The sequence below is a fragment of the Drosophila willistoni genome, chromosome 3R (assembly GCF_018902025.1).
Source record: "Drosophila willistoni isolate 14030-0811.24 chromosome 3R, UCI_dwil_1.1, whole genome shotgun sequence".
Taxonomy (NCBI): Eukaryota; Metazoa; Arthropoda; class Insecta; order Diptera; family Drosophilidae; genus Drosophila; species Drosophila willistoni.
In genome coordinates this window covers 30614945-30632456 of record NC_061086.1, presented here as the reverse complement: position 1 = coordinate 30632456, position 17512 = coordinate 30614945, and the positions used below count along the sequence as shown (strand labels likewise).

The following is a 17512-nucleotide window of genomic DNA, read 5'->3' as shown; positions in this document are numbered from 1 at the left end:
AACTTTTCGTGGGAGTGGACGTGTCTGTGCTTGTATTAAAACGATTTTGATATTGTCGGTCGGAAAATTTGAAACGAATTAAGGGTAATTTTTAAACAAAAAGTAACATAGGAAAAATTATTAAACGAGTTGAAAATTTGTTGTTTAGCTAAAAAAGTTGAAAACAAAAAGTGCTCCATACGTGAGAATCGAGTTTTCTCCTCCCACCAAAGAATTGTTTTTCTTTGCTGCGGTTTTCACTGCGTTTGTGTGTGTGTATTCTGTGTATTCTCTCATTATGTGTATGTGTCTGTGTATACTTATGCGCAATGCGTGGGCTTAATTTTCTGTTCTATTTTCTAATTTTCGTGCATACATTTATATTGTATTTGTATCCAAATATATATGACATATGTATGTATGTATGATTATGCACACACACACAGAGTGTGCTATATAAAAATAACAGTTTCAATTGAAATTTCTCGCTATGTGTGTGGATAATTTTTTAATTGCATTTAACTGCATTTCACAAACCAAATTTGTATCTATCAATGGGCAAACCAAGTGCAATGTACTCAGATTGGGTGGGGACATTATAGTTTATTGGGTATGTGTGTCTGTCTTGTCTTGTCTTGTTTGCCTTTTTCAGTATCATATTGGCATTTTATTGATTTAACAACGATAAGGAGAAAATCGTTAAGCGGTACCGGCAAAGGATGGTACCTGCCAACTGAGTGAAGCCCATTTCAGTTAACAGGTTGTCTATCTGTCTGTTTAGGACACCCCCCCGCAACTCTCGGGGCTAATTGTTGACAGCTTAGCGCTTTGCCAATGACGATTTAGATTCACTCAAAACCGGCTACGAAATGGAAAAGCAAAGGAAAACTCGATGTGCGCAACTTGTGTATACGCTTGACAATTGAAAATAAATTTATTTGTTTTCCTAAATTCGTTAAAAAGTTCAGTGAAATTTTAACTGAACTAAACGATTTCTCCTCGATCAAAAATAACAAATATTTAAACATATAGAAAAAGCAATATCTAACTAACTATGTAGTAAGTGTTAATGTAGATACTAATAGATTTTCGCTAACAAACTTCTAGCCATTGTTAATGTAATCGTTTTTGCCAAGGGTATGCAAAATAAAAGCTAAAGTGCAATTGTGCATCGATGAGCGACCTACAAATGCCTGTAAAATATACACTATATGGCTGCTTTAATTATATTATAGTATGTACTCTTAATACATACAAATGTAGGTAATCTAGTTCATTGCATTTTGCTTGTCTATAAACCTATACATTTACATACTTATGTATGTATGTATGTTTGTGCAAGCTCTATTTATTTTGTTTGTTTCGAGCTTAAATGACAACAAATTGAATGAAAAAATTCATAAATCACAAAAAAACACGTTTCAAAAAGTGTTACCCCAATTGACCAAAACCCGTAACAGAAGCATTAATCTACACACACACATGAGTGTGTGTGTGTGTGTTAATTTATGTACATCTACACCTGGCATATATACATGTATGTATTTATGTACTTCCTGCACATCTTTTCTTTTTTGTTATTTAGTATTTGAACCTTCTTTGGCATAGACCAGACAATGAGGGCGTAGTGCCATTTACTTCCATTTCCATTCGCCAAGTGCCAAAGCCCCTCCCTCCCTCTGTCCCCCACACATTCACACATATAAAAGGTTAATGGCCGATGACGTTTGCGTGCCGTCAAAAAGACGCTTGTATTAGTTTTTCCCCAACATTAATATTCTTCCATGTAGGCTTTTATGCAGTTAGCTTCAGCTTGAGCAAAACGGAACAAAAAAAAAAGAGTTTTGTTGTTTTTGCCGACTAGACAGACAACAACAATTGCAATGACATCTATGCCCATTCGGTAGACAGAAAAAAAGATATATACATATATGTATAAACAAACACAGACAGAATCATAATGCAGCAGCAGCGCACTAGTTGTTGGGCTCCCTGTTGCTCTATGAAGAGGGGGCCCATGGGGGGCTTGGAGATTGCTTGATGCTCATTGATGGCTATAGCATCATCATCATTATCATTAGATTGTTGTACATTGACACCACATGACATGGCAATGGCAAGGCCGATTCACACCCATTTTCTATACAATTAAACATTTTGATAACAGTAATAGGTTAAACATATATTTAAATTTAACACACTTTACCCGATTATTTTGTGGCTATAAAACAAACAGTGAACATCTGTGTCCAAAATAAAAGATAAGGCATAAAGAGTCAGAAGATTATTCATCAGGAAACATTAAAGAAAGCATCAACGACTATATAAAAAAAGTAATAATCTTGAACTGAAACTGGGCCGTATTATGTACCTAGACTTAATCTTAAGCTTAACCAGGTCTGAATTTATGGTAAAAGTGCGTCAGGGGCAACCTTAATTCAGCTTTTTTGCTCTTCTCATTCGACTTCGCTCTAATACTTAAATTAAATTCAATTCAATAACTCAGTACGTTTTTTTTAAGACTTAAAATTTTTAACCAAATTTTGGAGTATTTTGTCGAAGAGTTGCTTACATCATAGCATATCAAATCCTTTTATTTTTACAAGTTATTCATAGAATTCCGTAATAGAAGATAAAATCAAGATAATCATAAATACTTTCCCAACAAAAAACAGAAAGAAAGAATTTTCAAAGCAAACTGAACTTTGTAAGAGTTATAACTCGCTCAATGTTTGCCTGATTTTAAAAGTTCTGGTCTTAATTATAATAAGAAATTATTATCTAAACTTAAAATTGACATTCAAAGCATTAAAAACAAAGACAAATCTTAGATATATAAGAATTGCCGATAAAACAAAGATATAACCTTTTCAAATCGGTCAACAAATAGTTTTAAAAATCAAGAATTTTTATCAAAAATTAAGGAAAACGTTCACAAAATCCGAATTATTAACTTTGTGAGACCATTTTACTTATAGTAAGTCAAAATTAAAACCTTTTTAATAGGTTTTAGTGAGTCAAATTTGAATGGCTTTCTATTTAGTTAGTACTTGTTACTAAAAGCCTTTTTTGCATGGCAAACAAACATAAACTAAGTATTGCATCATTTTTGGGACTATATTTAAATGTCTGCATAATCTGTTGCTGCATTTTGGTTAGTTGAAAGTGATGAAAAGGGTGCTTTTCTTTTTCACACACATTTGCATTTGGTAGAGAGTGTGAGAGTGAGTTAATGTTCTGCACGTGCCTCAGACCACAATTTCTGTTGGCACATCTTTGAATCACTCTCTGAGTGGAGTGGAGTGGCGGCCTATGACTCATCCATTTTGTAAGCAACCACAAAACAAACCACCCAGACAGCGAAAGGGAACCACTTTGAATGGGAGTTTTATGTCCTTTCACACACACACACACACACACACACATACAGAGTGTGCGAGTTTATCGATCCTTTTCAAGTGAAGTAAAATTTCATTTTCAATTTCAGGTTAGAGAGATTCATTAGATTGAAAAGATGTCGACTAGCCCAAAGCCGGTAAAGAAGGTACCCATACACTTGCAGAGTGCTCAGAATCGAGTTTATATCAAAAATGGTAAATACTGTGGACAAAAAGTCAATTGAATGAAGTGCAAAGTATAACAATCAATTTGATTTCAGGTGAAATTGTTAATCACGACAAAACCTTTAAAGCTGATGTTTATATCGAGGATGGCATAATCAAGTAAGGGATGATAAGGCAAACATTAAGAAACAAATCTCTCTAATATATATCTCGTTATCTAAATAGATTTGTGGGTCCAGCATCTGAGATTACGATTCCTGGAGGCGTGAGAACCATCGATGCCAGTGGTTTGCTCATTCTGCCGGGTGGAATCGATCCCCACACTCATTTACAACTGCCCTTTGGCGGAGCGGTGGCCGTTGATGATTTCTATCATGGCACCAAGGCGGCTGTTGCCGGTGGCACAACCATGATAAGTAAGTCTAATCCTTAACTTTGGACTAATGTGCTGGACATGATACAAATCTCTTTCACTACAGTTGATTTCGTTTTGCCCAACAAACACGAATCCATGATTGAGGCATACGACAAATGGCGTAGCTGGGCCGATCCCAAAGTATGCTGTGACTATGGTCTTCATGTGGGCATTACCTGGTGGTCGAAATCGGTATCGGAAGAGATAGGCATTCTCTGCAAAGAGCTGGGAGTTAATTCCTTCAAGACATTTATGGCCTACAAGGGACTATATCAGGTTAACCAACTATATATTCAAATGATATTAAACAATCTTCTAAATATAATATATTTCTATGCGATTAGTTGAACGATTCCGATCTGTTGGACGTATTTGAGCGCATTAGGCAATTGAATGGCGTGGCTATGGTAGGATATATAGGAACAATTGATATAAATTTGTGGAATATTTTGTAACTATTTGTGTTTGGCACAGGTTCATGCCGAGAATGGTGACATTATAGCCAAGAATACCCAACGCCTGTTAGCTGAGGGCATCACTGGACCCGAAGGACACGAGCTCTCACGACCAGAAGAAGTCGAGGCAGAGGCAGTGCATCGTGCTTGCGTTTTGGCCCATCAGGTAGGATTCGTCTCCACATTGGCAGTTGTATAGAAGAAATATATATGGAAGAAAGGGGATAAATATGTTTTGCTAGTTGTGTATACTTACTTACCACAAATTTTGTAATTATATTTTTATTTATTTTGATTTTTATTATTTCCATTATGTATGATGTATGATGCACCCTCCTTGTACATATATATGCGGTATGCGGCACTCGATATACATATGTGTATATATAATTTAGGTCGATTGCCCACTGTATGTGGTCCATGTAATGTCCAAGTCGGCGGGCATTGAATTGGCAAGGGCACGCCATCGGTATCGAGGTCGTTACATTGTTGGCGAGACCCTCGCCGCGGCTCTGGGCACTGATGGGACACATTGCTGTCAGCTCTTTGAGTTTGATCATGCAGCAGCACATGTGCTCAGCCCTCCCCTGAGACCCGACAAGACAACACCAGAATTTATGATGAAGCTACTGGCGAAGTAAGTTTCGTGTCTTCTCTGGTTGCTTCTTTATGTACATATATACAAGGCACAAGGAGTTTCGGTGCGCCAATAAAAGAAAAGAAAACAAAACAAATTATTTGCCTGCCTCCACCATACATGCATAATTTTACACTAACTAACGGTGGCTATGCTTGCTCCTAACTTGCTCCCGTAATCATCTTTACTCCTCACCCCGAAATTTTAATACTAACTCTATATAAGATAACAAAATGAATTGAAGCAGCTCGCTCATTAACCAAATCAATGATGTTAATTGTTTGTATGTTCATGCTTCACTCACTCCCCCGAACACACACACGCCACGCCCCCGCCCTCGCCTTACCTGCCTGAGCAGATGAAGACACCGCTCTTTGTGGCCGGATTGACCAGCAAATCGTCGGCAGAGCTTGTTGGACGTTCACGACGAAGCGGTTATTGTGTATTTGGAGAAACTCTAGCCAGTTCCCTTGGACGCTCGATGAGCGGTGTACCCAAATCGGAGCGTATTTATTATATAACCAGTCCACCGATTCGCGAGTCTGCCGAAACTCCCAGGCAACTAATGAAGTCGTTGGCGTAGTGAGTATATACAACAAATTCGAATGCATCCAATTATTGTGTTCCTTTTTTCGTTTCGTTACGTTAATCCTGGGTTCCATCATTACCACTGACTTTTCGCAATTATTTGCTTTCTCATGATACATTTATTAAATTTGTATACTGAAACCAATTCACAGCGATGATCTGCAGTTGACTGGCAGTGATAATTGTACATTCAATAAGGAGCATAAGGCTTTGGGCGTGGGTGACTTTACAAAGATACCAAATGGTGTCAACGGTCTGGAGGATCGCATGTCTTTGGTTTGGGAGAAGGGCGTACATGCCGGCCTTTTGGATCCATGTCGATTTGTGGCTGTGACCAGCACAAACGCTGCTAAAATTTTCAACATTTATCCACAAAAGGGACGCATCGGTTGGTAATCTTCTGCAGCATTTAATTGTCCACCTTTATGAACTTTCTTCGATTTATTTCAGCTGTCGGCTCTGATGCGGATATTGTTCTATGGAATCCACAGGCAACACGCACCATTTCTAAGGATACTCATCATCATGCATGCGATTTCAACATTTTCGAAGGCATGGTGGTTCATGGTGTGCCCGAATTTGTGCTAGTCCGTGGTCGTATATGTGTGGAAAACGGAATTGTGCGTGTCGCCGAGGGCTTTGGTCGTTTTATACCAACTCCGGTGCGTCCACCTTTTGTCTATGACATTATTGAGGGTAAGGTGCAATCGTTGCCCGAGGAACATCATGATGAGAAGCAAAATGGCAATATGGCCAAGAAATTCGCTGAGCTTGATATCCAAATACCTGTGGTGGAACCAATCGGTGCCATGTTAGCTGGCAATTTACCCATGCCGGCAGAGGGTTCAATCTGTAGCACACCATCGGTGCGTGGTCGTGTCGATGGCAAGCGTGACTTGCAGGAATCATCGTTCTCAATAAGTGGTAAGCTTTAATGCCAATACACATAAATTTCATTTGAATTGATCTAAAATCACATTGAATTGCAGAGGAACTTGACAAATCTGGCGTTCGCGCTTGCATCAAAGTGAAAAATCCACCTGGCGGGAAGTCTTCCGGATTCTGGTAAAATCGCAGTCTCTCTGATCATCGCATTATATAAACAAGAAGAAACATTATACAAATAATATATGTATGTGCAATATGCATTCGCACAAAGTCTGGGCTCATTGGAAAACAAAAAAAAAAGGAAAAGAAGAAAAACTGGCATTTAACATAAAGTCGTTATCAACCAATTATTTAATCAATTCGCAACTTAGATACATTTAGCCACAAACTAATTAAGAACAGATCGTAAAATAACTCCCTGCAGCAACGTAAAAACCAAACAAGCAAACAAAACCGTTTTTGCCTTTAGTTAAATATACTTTGTTTAGAGTCTTGACTTGCATAGTTCACATGCTCTTTTATAAAGATGACAAAGATTAGCTTACTATATTGACGAAACTTGAATATAGCATAAGTGTCTGAAATAACTGATATCTAGAACGAAAAATAACAGTTCTAAATTATGCAAGTCTTATGGCTGTCAGAGTAAGCCACAAATATAATATTAAATATAAGGATCAGAACCAACCCGTAGGTTGCCTTGGCATCGATTTTTTTTTATTTGTTTTGTAATTGGTTTAGCACAATTTGTTGGCTCTCTGGGCATTGAAACTCATGATATCCGTTTTTTCATTCATATTGATGGTACACCAAATTTTTTGCAATTACCTTGGAGTAATTTTGTTTTATTTGTTTCTTATGCCTTCGAGTACTTGCAATTTGTAAATGCAGTAATACTATTTATAAAGCTGAACAAACTAATAAATAAATATATAAAGGAATAAAAGGAGTCTTTTTCTATATAGTGGCAAAGTTGAAAGAAAAATTAAGATCTTTAAAACCAGATGCATCCCGAAATGTCCGAATTATAAGCAAGTTCCTGATTTTGGTAAATTGTACATTCGTAGCTTAACCCTAAAAACAGGCAACAAAAACTGTATTTTCTAGCTGCACAAAAACTTACGGAAAACATAAAATCCTTGATACTTTTGCTCTAAGGACTCGCGAAATATTTGCAATTGTTCCTCAAACAAAACTCTTTTTACCTCTGAGAGTCATTGGAAAGTACAATCTACTAAAAAGGACATTCTAATTGTTCTTGGAATGACTGAGTTATAACGACGTTTATGGATTTTAACGAACAATATTTTTGGATGACAACGAAAAAAAAACATTAAAAACCATTAAATACGGATCAATAGTCCCAGTTCTGAAGAGCGTGTCCTGTTGAAATCGGTCAATGACTTGCGAAAATATGGTATGAAGAAAATAATCCTTTTCTTTTTTACAAATTCTCCCGCAGAACGAAAGGAGTTAGGTTCTAGACGATGTCTATCGATTGGTATAAAAAGGGATTAAGTTATAATAGAAGACATTAAATATTACAAATATATCATTTTTTTTTAGCACTCTAAAGGATTTTTTTGGGCCTGCACATTCGTATAAGAAACCTCTTGTATGGATATTTCAGTTGTATTGGTTAATGATCGCGTTTATTTTTATTTTATATGGATATTTACAAAACGATTTAGCACAATTTGTTGTTAATTTTGTTCTGCAAAGCTTTCAATTCATTTGCATCAATTTGAGTTTATCATCTTTTGTTTGTTTGTCGTATTTCTCTTTATTTAAATCATATTCTGACTTGAAAAACTATGCAAAAACCAAATGTTTTATATATATATATATATAGTCTTAACCATGTAAGTTTAAACTATACATGTATTTTAAATATATATATATATGTATGTATGTATGTATATGAATACACAATTAAGATTTATATGAATACATAATTACAATTGTTTAATAACATTCTCTTGGCGTTTTCGCTTTTTTTTCTCATCTCGTGTTGTTGTTTGCTGTTTAAATCAAAGTGCAAGTTCTCTTGAACCAACAGCTTCGATTTGATTGAACTTGATCTCTGACACACACACACACATGTGTGTGTGTGTATATATAATAAATACATTTATGTGAGTGCACAAGTTTATCAATAAAGTTTTTTGTTAATTTAATTATTTTAAATTATCAGAGGTAAAATACATATATATTGTTTCTGCTTTCTCTCATCTATGTACTTACAAATTGTTTAACTCAAGAAATAATAATGGTACACATAATATGTAATAATAATTATAAATGTCATACAATTAATCAAACTAAAAACTATAATTGGTATAAATAAACGGTGTTATTGTTTACGGGTTTTGTTGTTGTTGTTGTTACATTTCTTTTTGTAGTTGTAGCTGTTTGTTGTGTGTCTGTATGTGTGTATGTGCTTTGTATAAAAAAAAGAAATTGCTGGCAATTGTTGCATCTGCTGCTGCTTATGCTAAACGTTTGCGTTAAACTTTTGCTTAAAATTGTATCTGCACTTCATTAATGAGCTTAAGCACTAAAAATCATTCGTAACATGACCTAAAAATTGACTTAACAATTAAATTCCAATAGTAATGACAATTTATGAGTGTTGCGAATTGCGGCCGGTGATTTATTGTGTTTTGTGTGTGTGTGTGTTTGTATTTGTGAGTGTGTAGGAATGCTGCATCGACCGTTAACCTGTTCATTTGATGCCATCGCTGCAAATTCATAAAGAGAACATAAATCATTTGCAAATATTAACAAAATGTATAACTTACTGCCCGACCAATCCATGCTTTTGCTTATAGCTTTTTCAAATAGGCGGCACATTTGACAGCACTGCTAACTTGCCCCGTGTTCAGGAGATTTAATTTCTTGTGCTTCGCTCGGAACTTTCTTACATAGGCATCGATAAGATTTTTAATTTTATGTGGATTGATTTCGCCGGAACGACTATGACAGATCTGGTAAGTAGAAGTTGATAAAATAATTATAAAAAAATTCATTAAATCGGTTTACAATATATAAGGCTAAATGTTTAATGTAACTCATACTTGACAAGATTCTAAAAAAGTTATATCTGATACCATTTTAAAATTGGTTCTTTGACTATCAAATAATATTGAAACTGAGGTGGAATTCAACTGGGTAAGTGACCAGTTCAGTCAAACTATACGTATTTAAAACTTACTTTTGGTACGGCCCGTCGCATAATATCCTTGTAATCATCCTTGGTAATTACTTTTTTATTAAAATGTGGTTTCAGGACTAATTTCACTTCCTCAACGACTCGTTCCTGGCGATTTAACTTACGCAAAAACTAGCAAAGAAAATAAAGAATAAATTAAATATCCCAAATGCTGCAAACGCTGAGAACTTACTTTATCCTTAACTTGTAATTCCACTGCCGAATTGGGTACATCATCGTAAGCTTTGTGGTCATCACCCAATTTGTTACCTGCAAAAATCACAAAATTAGAATATAGTTGCAAAAAAAACAATAGATATTATTGACCAACCTTTGATTTTCGATTTACGATCATTTTTGTTATTTGCACGTTTATTCTTGGAGTTGGAGTTATACCGTGATGACATTCTAGTTGGCGGCGTACTGCTACCAAATAGATTGTCAAACATTTCCGTTTTGTTGTTACCCTTGGAGCGACGCATGCCCCCGCCACCACTGCTGCCCTCTGGTGGCTCAAAGAGATCCTCATAGTCAGCGGAACCCGGCGAATAGGGGCTCTCTATGTCGAGGTTGAATGAGTCATCAGGAGCATTGGGTCCACTGCCGCCACCACCACCGCCGCCAGCACCACCATTGCGCAATGCCCCGCTTGTGGTTGGCATGCTACTGCTGCTGGCCACACTGCCTCCCGTCTTGGACAGCGGTGTCAGCTTCTTTACCATGGGCGTAGGACTAGATATGATGGGTATGTGCTGGGATGCATTACCACCGGATAAGAGGACATTTGATAGCACGGTTACGGCATTGGCATCTGTTGGCTTGTCTTCGCAACCAGAGCCACTGCTGTTCAGATATTGGGTGGAGGAGGTCACATCACAGGTCATTTCTGGCTGATTGTTGCTGTTGCTGCTGTTGTTGTTGTTATTGTTGCCACTACTACCAGAACCACTAATGTTTGGCTTATTCATCAGGGCCATAACCAAATCAACCGGATTAAGGACAACATTTGTATTAGAATTCGTTTGAGCGGCCGCCGCCGCCGCCGCCGCCACCGCAGCATTCGAGACCGTATTGGCTATGGAGCTGATGGTAGCTGATGGTGTGCCCACATTGTTGCCATCTGGCTGCTCTGTCGCATCACCAACGCTTGCCGATTGATTAGCCGGCTCTTGACTCTGACTGGGTATGGGCGTGGGTGAGCGTGGCGAGAGGGATGGCGATTTAGTGGGCTCGAATGGATCGTAGGCATCCGGCGAGCATGGACCCGACTCGGGCGGTGTGTTAGGTCCAATTTTCTGTTGCTGTGAATCATGAGCTGGCGGCTCCTCGACATCTCCGCCACCAACACTACCAACACCAACGCCACCGCGCATCCCAGAGCAGGCATCTTCCAGCTCATCGGCCGAATTGATGTCATCTGCATCATCGTGCAAGGGATTGGTGCGCACGTTGTGTTGCTTTTTGGCGGGCAGGTTGAACTTGACAAGTGGCGGCTCTGGAGGCGTTTTGGGCCCCGTTGTTGTCTGTGCCGCATGATTCTCGTAAGACGTCTCCATGATGGTCTCCAGCGAAATGGCCTGCGGCGTTTTCTCCCGCTGACCATTCTCCCGCAACAGTTCGTGATGCTCTGTCGCCGAGTTCACACTGTTGCCACGTCGTCGACGCATGCCCAACGGTTGCTGATCATTGGCATCTTCGCTGTCCGTGAGGACAATCACATCTGCCGGCTCCTGATGCACCTGGAAGGGCGAACGCTCTAGATCGATAATCGCCACAGGCTTGGCCTCCAGTTTCTTCCGTTTTCGTGTCTTGTCCTTCTTGATCTTTTTGCTGGCTGCCACGCCACTTGCCGAGTTCGTTAGCCGCGAGTCTATGGAAGTCCGTCGAGCTCCAAGTAAATCATCCCGATTGGATGGCAGTGTTACCACTGTCTGCTGTTGATCTGTTGTTGCCTCCTTATTGAAGCTGACGCTGACAAGGATATTATTGCCAGAGGCAAAGACCTCTTTAGAGGGCAGTGGTTCAGGTGTTTGGGTATGACGCTTGCGCTTCTTCTCCTTGCGGAGTTGCTTATCGAGCAATTTCTTTTTCTTTTTGCTCTTGTCTCGCTTCCGTTTCACTTTCTTGCCCGACATCAAGGGCGACAGACTGCGTCCGCGAGGATCTTCGTTATAATGAAGACCCTCCATTGCTTTGGGGGATCCTAGGGGTGGGGTCCAGGAGGCATTCTTATCCGTCGGTCCCCCGCCTCCACTCTCGTGCAGGAAATCAGATGGGCTGGGCGATGGAGACCAATGGTTGGCACCACCTCCCTTTGGCGAGTGTCGCCGCTTTTTGCTTAGCTGCGGAGCCAGAAAATCATTGGCGTCATCAAAGGGATCACGCTGTCGGGACGAGATCCGACGTGATCGTCCTCCACCCAGTGTAGGACTGCCACCGGGGCTGGCAGCACGTTTTTTGCTCTTTTTCTTTTTGTCGCCCTTCTTTTTCTTTTTCTTAACCAAATTCTTGGGACTCTTGGAACGACTGCGACTGAGGCGCGGTGTGTAACGCGGCGAATAGCCTGGGGATCGCTTTGATCCTGCCATATTGCGTCCGCCGTTCATGCGTGTTGCCGTAGGCGACTGTGCCGAACGAGAACGCAACGAGATTGTGCTGTGACTCCGCTGACGTGAATGGGTTGGAGGTTGTGAGGGGGAACGATTGAAACGACCGACATTGGGCGACATGGAGGATCGCCGACGGATTCCCTGCTGCTGCTGTTGAGACTGTTGCTGTTGATGGGATGGAGGTGACGGGGATATGCTAAAGCTACGATAACGCTTTTGCGATCCCGATCGTGAACGTCGAGACCTTGAGCGTGATCTACTGCGCGAAGAGCTGTGTGAGTGATTCTGTCGGCGATCGTAGCTGCCAGAACGACTTCTCGCCGAACGATTTCTGTTTTCGGCATCCCGACCATAACGATCTCTTTGCTGGTGACGTGCTCCCACCACATTCCGCACATCGTAGCGTGGCAGCTCACGACGCTTGGGACGTTGTCCATAGGGGCCTTGATTATATCCCTGATGGTTATTGTAGTGCTGGTGGTGCTGCTGCTGTTGAAGGTGATAAGGCCTATTTTGGAATGGAGCATTGCGATTATAACTGAAGCGCATTCCCCCACGGGCACGACCAAAGTGGCCACGACCATTATTATCCCTGCCACGAAACGCATAACGATTACGTCCACGTGAATGGGAACGTGATCGTGAGTGGGAATAGGATTTCGAACGACTCCGACTATCACGTCTTCGGCCACGACTGCGTCCTCTACTACCGCTACGGCTGCGGCCACTCTGGCTTGAACTACGGCTCGGGTTGCGACTACGGCTCCGACTTCGCGATGCGGCCGGCGAACGTGGTGATCGGGAACGCCTACGCGATCGACTGCGATCCTTATCGCCACGATAATTCCGATCCTTTTGCCGCTTGCCAGCCTTCTTAAACGTTTCGTTATTGTCCTTGCCGCGTTTCGAACGCTTCGACTTGACCACCGGCTCTGTGGATGAAGTTCGCTTTGTCTTGTCCTCATCGCGATGACGACTACGACTGGGTCGCTTCAATTCATTCTCATGGGTCAAATCGTCTTCGGATATCATTTCGGTGCCCATGTCGCCATGACTCAAATTATTATCGGCATCTGGTCCATCGTCGTCGGCCTCGACATCGCCATCGGCATCGCCGTCGTCTTTTTTGGAACTAGCAGCCGCCGCAGCTTCTTCTTCAATGATTTTCTCATCCAGGCATGGTGTATATGAACGATCCTGATCCTCTGGTTCACTACTGCTGCGTGATGAAGTCTTCCCGGCAGCGGTTTCGGCGTCGTCCTCGACAGTTTCCTCGTCGTGATTGGAACTTGTTGGCTTCGAGGAGCTTACATCTTCCGCACCAACCACCAGGGCCTTTTCATATTCTTTAGGCTTATCGATATCCAATTCCTCCCAATCGCTATCATCGTACAGTTCCAAGACTCCTTTGCCCCTATCCGCTACACGTGAGTCACCACCCCTTGACGTTGGACTGGGCGTACTTCGTGTCTTGGTCTCCTCATCATCCTCTGGCACTTTGCTAACAGTTGCTTCTGATGACGATGGATCCAAATTTGAATTACTATTACTTATATCTTGCAGTTTAGGGTCTGGTCCCGCGGATTCTGATTCACTTCGTGCTCCATCGGCATCATCATCATCCTGTTCCTCAGTGGGATTTTCAGGCTCATAAAGATCACTGCCACCGTGACTGCCGTGATCACTGTCAACCTTTTGAGTTGCTGGTTCTGGCTCTGGTTCCGGTGGCAATGGTATATCATCATCATCGTCCAATTGTACTAAATCTTCATTCATATCATCGTCATCCTAGAAAAAGAAGAATTAAACGGATTAGTGGAAACGATTTAATTTGAATTTGCCCTCCAAATTTGCCCCCCTTTGAAAGTTTCCTTCATTAGGTTACCTTTTCTCCGTCTCCCGATTGTTGTTGTTGTTGCTGCTGCTCAGTGGATTTGGCCACAGCTTGTGATTCTTGGGAATAAATAGAGAAATTTGGACAATTCTCGCTGTCATCATCATCTTGGGCATCGGCCTCGGCACTTTTATTCGCATAATCCGTCGATAATTTGAATAGGGAACTATCAAATAGAGGTGGTGGAGCAGGTGGTGGCGGAACACTTAAAACCGCTGGCAACGAAGGGCGTGAAGCAGCGATGGGCGGTGGTAGGGAATGACTCACATCAATTGGGGATATTGATGAAGAAGAAGGTATACCGCCAAATGTTGGCGGTGGCTGGTTGGTTGGAGGCATAACAACTGATGGATTTCTTTGCTGATTGCGTTGCTGCTGCTGCTGTTGTTGTTGTTGTTGTGGGCGGTTGGGTGAATTGAATCGCAGGTGAAAGGGTGTAAAAGTCATATTGCTTCTGTTGTTACTGTTGTCGCTATTGTTGAAACCAAATCGTTCACCGCCTGGATGTCCACCAGCTGATGGGCCCATGTCACCACTATTATTTGACATGCCACCAGTTGAATGCCTCTGATAGGAACCATTGCCCCCATAGCGATTGCCTCCGCCTCCTCCTGCACCGCCACCATTGTTTCCACCGCCTCTACCTCGGTTGAAATTTGGTCTCGATCCTCCACGCTGATAGAGTGGAACTTGTGTTATTTCCTGAGTCGGAGTAGGAGTAGGAGTAGGAGTAGGAGTGGCAGCATTATTTGGCTTCGTCGTCTTAACAACTTTTGATGGAGGCGGCAGATTGAGACTGCCATCGGCACGAATGTGAACCTCACTTAAATTGCGGGATGCATCATGCCAACGCTCTTGCAAATTCATAATGGTTGACAAAATATCCCCAGATGATGCAGCTGGTGGTGCGGGCTGCGCTATCCGCGCCTTCCCCAGCAACAGAGCTTTGCGACTTTGCGGCGCTCCAATGCTGGCAATACGGACAGAGGTTTGCACAGCGGTTGCATTGCCCGAATCCCGATGTCCAGCAATTAAGGCTGCTTCTGTTTGTCCGTCCTCCTCGCCATCGGAGAAATATTCCAAATCATTGGCATTGCCGAAGAGAGTGAAGGTGGAGGCACTGCCACCGCTCAAGTGCGAACGACCGGCTCCGTCCATTTTCACGCCCAACTGCTCGGCCAAACGTTTGCTGGCACTTAGACGTGCAGTTCCCTCACTAGCTGCTGCTGCTCCTCTCCTGGTCGGACGACGACGCCGTTTTCGACGACGTTTTATAACCTTTTTGCTGGTCTTGACGGCAAACTTTTCATCAAAATTGTTCAGATCGTATTCCACCACATAAGTACGATGACGAGTTCTCCGGCGTCTGCGTCTTTGCTGTTGGGTTCCTCGCGAAGATCTCGACGTTGTCGTTGTGGTTGTTGTCGTTGTTGTGGTTGTCGTAGTTGTTGTGGTTGATCGATTTGCTCGCGTACCCCTTAACACAGCCGCCCGTATCCGTTCGTTCTGCCTAGTACGTAATATGCGCGGCTGTTGAACCTCTCTAACTCTTAAACGAGTTTCTGGCAATCCCATGCCACGTATATCTTCGTACAAGGCATGCAGATCCTCAGCCAACTCCAAGTCCTCATCAGAGTCCACACAGTTGTCGCAATACCAAGAGCCCTCTGGTATTTCATGCAAAGGCGGATCCAGGCAATCCATGTGATAGCCATGATTGCAACTATCGCAGAGCAGCATGACTTCTTCACGCTCTGGATTTTGGCATATTTCGCAATTGGTTACCTCCACGTCCTCACCAACATCCGGATCGTCTTCGTCGTTCAGAACCAATTGGGTTTTCGCGGTGCTCAGATCGATCCTTACCTCGCGTACAAATTGCCGGTGTTCATACGTGTCGCGTACTATAATCCGATCAAATGCCAAACGATCGATCGGGCAGGTTTGAACATTCTTTGACCAGGCCTCAATGCAGGCGGCACAGAATATGTGCTCACATGTCACCGGAGTTCCAATCTCCTGTTGACGGAATGTCAATAGGCAAATTGGGCATTTCTCTAGCAGCTCATTGCTGCTGCTGTCTGAATTGGCAGCATCCTCGTCCAGCTCCTTTGATCTCCTATCGTCTTCTTCGTTTTCCGAAAGGATCACTTTCCTGCGTTTTTTACCATGTACTTGTTGCTGAAGGATCTATGTAGTTGCGATAAAAGTATCATTTATTATAAATATGTCACAAATTGCATTAACATTTAAAATAATCACCTCACTACCGCTAGAGGATAATTTGTCGCTATCGGGATCATCGTGAATCTGTTGATGATGACGGCTCCGGCTTTTCGCTTGCCGCCTAGACATCACCTGGTCCACATCATCCGAATCGGAACTCTCATTGATCATAGTGGTCTGCCTTCTGCGTGGATGCCGCAAACGCAGGGCCAAGGCAGAGTTGGAGCTCGATGGCAATGAATCAAGGTCAATTGTGTTGCTAACGGCATCCGCATCGGCTTCGGAGTTGTCGTCCGTATCACTAAACTCGATTCGCATAATAATGCGTCGCTTCCTCTTTTCCGGTTGCGGAATCTCCGAATCTGAATCAGAATCAGGCATGATTTCTGATCGGTGCTGATGCAACTACGTATGGATCTGTATGTATATCACGTTATGACGTATTTGTGTATATATATATCTGTATATATATATACATACACTTGCTATGCTTATTTGCCGTGTGTTTTACATGTAGAACTTAACGCTTTTCTGTTTTTTTGCCACAGTTTTCCTTGGCTGCATTTTCCCCTTTTTCACCCAAAAAGAGCCAAAAGAACTGTATGTTGTAGTTGTAGTCGTTGCTGCTGCTTGTTGTTGTTGTAGTCTCTAATTGCAACCCGGACTGAAGCTAAAGCTGAAGAGAGAAGAGGCGGAGGCGCATCAATAACACAATTCCGCACAATTTGTTTACCCTCCTACGCCTTTTTTAGTTTATTATCGTCCACATAATCCACATATATACAACGAATTTGGGTAAAAGGATGGCTCTCTGCTTTTCTATTGTACAATTCGATTGTGTTTTAATAGTTGAACTCAACATGGAGGCATCACTTACGAAAAAATTTTCACTAATACAAAGAAAAGTTGTGCCGCTATTTCAGCCATTTTGCCGCTATTATATATATTTTGCCCCTATTTTGGCCATTTTGCCGATAGCTCAGACATATGCCGCTGGCTTAGCCATTTTTCTGCTAAAATTCACAATTACTTTCCCACAAAAAAAAT

The 17512-nt window shown here is 41.8% G+C and overlaps 2 protein-coding genes across 5 annotated transcripts; one reads left to right on the top strand and one right to left on the bottom strand.

The window, feature by feature from the left end:
• Window positions 1-7212, top strand: LOC6649623 (dihydropyrimidinase). Of its 3 annotated transcripts, none has more exons than XM_023179611.2 (11): window positions 1-84; window positions 3467-3572; window positions 3638-3701; window positions 3768-3958; window positions 4022-4233; window positions 4302-4364; window positions 4432-4578; window positions 5408-5631; window positions 5790-6025; window positions 6088-6561; window positions 6627-7212. In XM_023179611.2, the coding sequence occupies exons 2-11, from the start codon at window positions 3494-3496 to the stop codon at window positions 6704-6706; spliced, it is 1770 nt and encodes a 589-aa protein (XP_023035379.1). In that variant the 5' UTR covers window positions 1-84; window positions 3467-3493; the 3' UTR covers window positions 6707-7212. The 3 variants fall into 3 exon arrangements, with proteins under 3 accessions (XP_023035379.1, XP_002072085.2, XP_023035380.1); XM_002072049.4 differs by lacking the exon at window positions 5408-5631 and adding an exon at window positions 4808-5049; XM_023179612.2 differs by lacking the exons at window positions 5790-6025; window positions 6088-6561; window positions 6627-7212 and adding an exon at window positions 4808-5049 and having other exon boundaries at window positions 5408-5464.
• Window positions 7213-9044: 1832 nt separating this feature from the next.
• On the bottom strand, window positions 9045-17355 carry LOC6649622 (serine/arginine repetitive matrix protein 2). Of its 2 annotated transcripts, XM_002072048.4 has the most exons (8): window positions 16946-17355; window positions 16502-16882; window positions 14231-16429; window positions 10068-14133; window positions 9930-10006; window positions 9740-9868; window positions 9327-9512; window positions 9045-9266 (listed from the first exon to the last, which is right to left on the bottom strand). In XM_002072048.4, exons 2-7 carry the CDS (start codon window positions 16844-16846, stop codon window positions 9351-9353), a joined length of 6978 nt encoding a protein of 2325 aa, XP_002072084.1. In that variant the 5' UTR covers window positions 16847-16882; window positions 16946-17355; the 3' UTR covers window positions 9045-9266; window positions 9327-9350. The 2 variants fall into 2 exon arrangements, with proteins under 2 accessions (XP_002072084.1, XP_046865182.1); XM_047009226.1 differs by having other exon boundaries at window positions 16502-17355.
• Between the last annotated feature and the right edge of the window lie 157 nt (window positions 17356-17512).

Bases quoted from the DNA above. Each gene is read 5' to 3' on its own strand.
- LOC6649623 (XM_002072049.4), top strand. From the start codon at position 3,494: ATGTCGACTAGCCCAAAGCCGGTAAAGAAGGTACCCATACACTTGCAG. The intron at 4,579-4,807 runs GTAGGATTCGTC...TATATAATTTAG, and splicing joins CTTGCGTTTTGGCCCATCAG to GTCGATTGCCCACTGTATGT. The intron at 6,026-6,087 runs GTTGGTAATCTT...GATTTATTTCAG, and splicing joins TCCACAAAAGGGACGCATCG to CTGTCGGCTCTGATGCGGAT.
- LOC6649622 (XM_047009226.1), bottom strand. From the start codon at position 16,846: ATGCCTGATTCTGATTCAGATTCGGAGATTCCGCAACCGGAAAAGAGG. The intron at 14,134-14,230 runs GTAACCTAATGA...TTCTTTTTCTAG, and splicing joins AATCGGGAGACGGAGAAAAG to GATGACGATGATATGAATGA. The intron at 9,513-9,739 runs GTAAGTTTTAAA...TCTACTTACCAG, and splicing joins TGCGACGGGCCGTACCAAAA to ATCTGTCATAGTCGTTCCGG.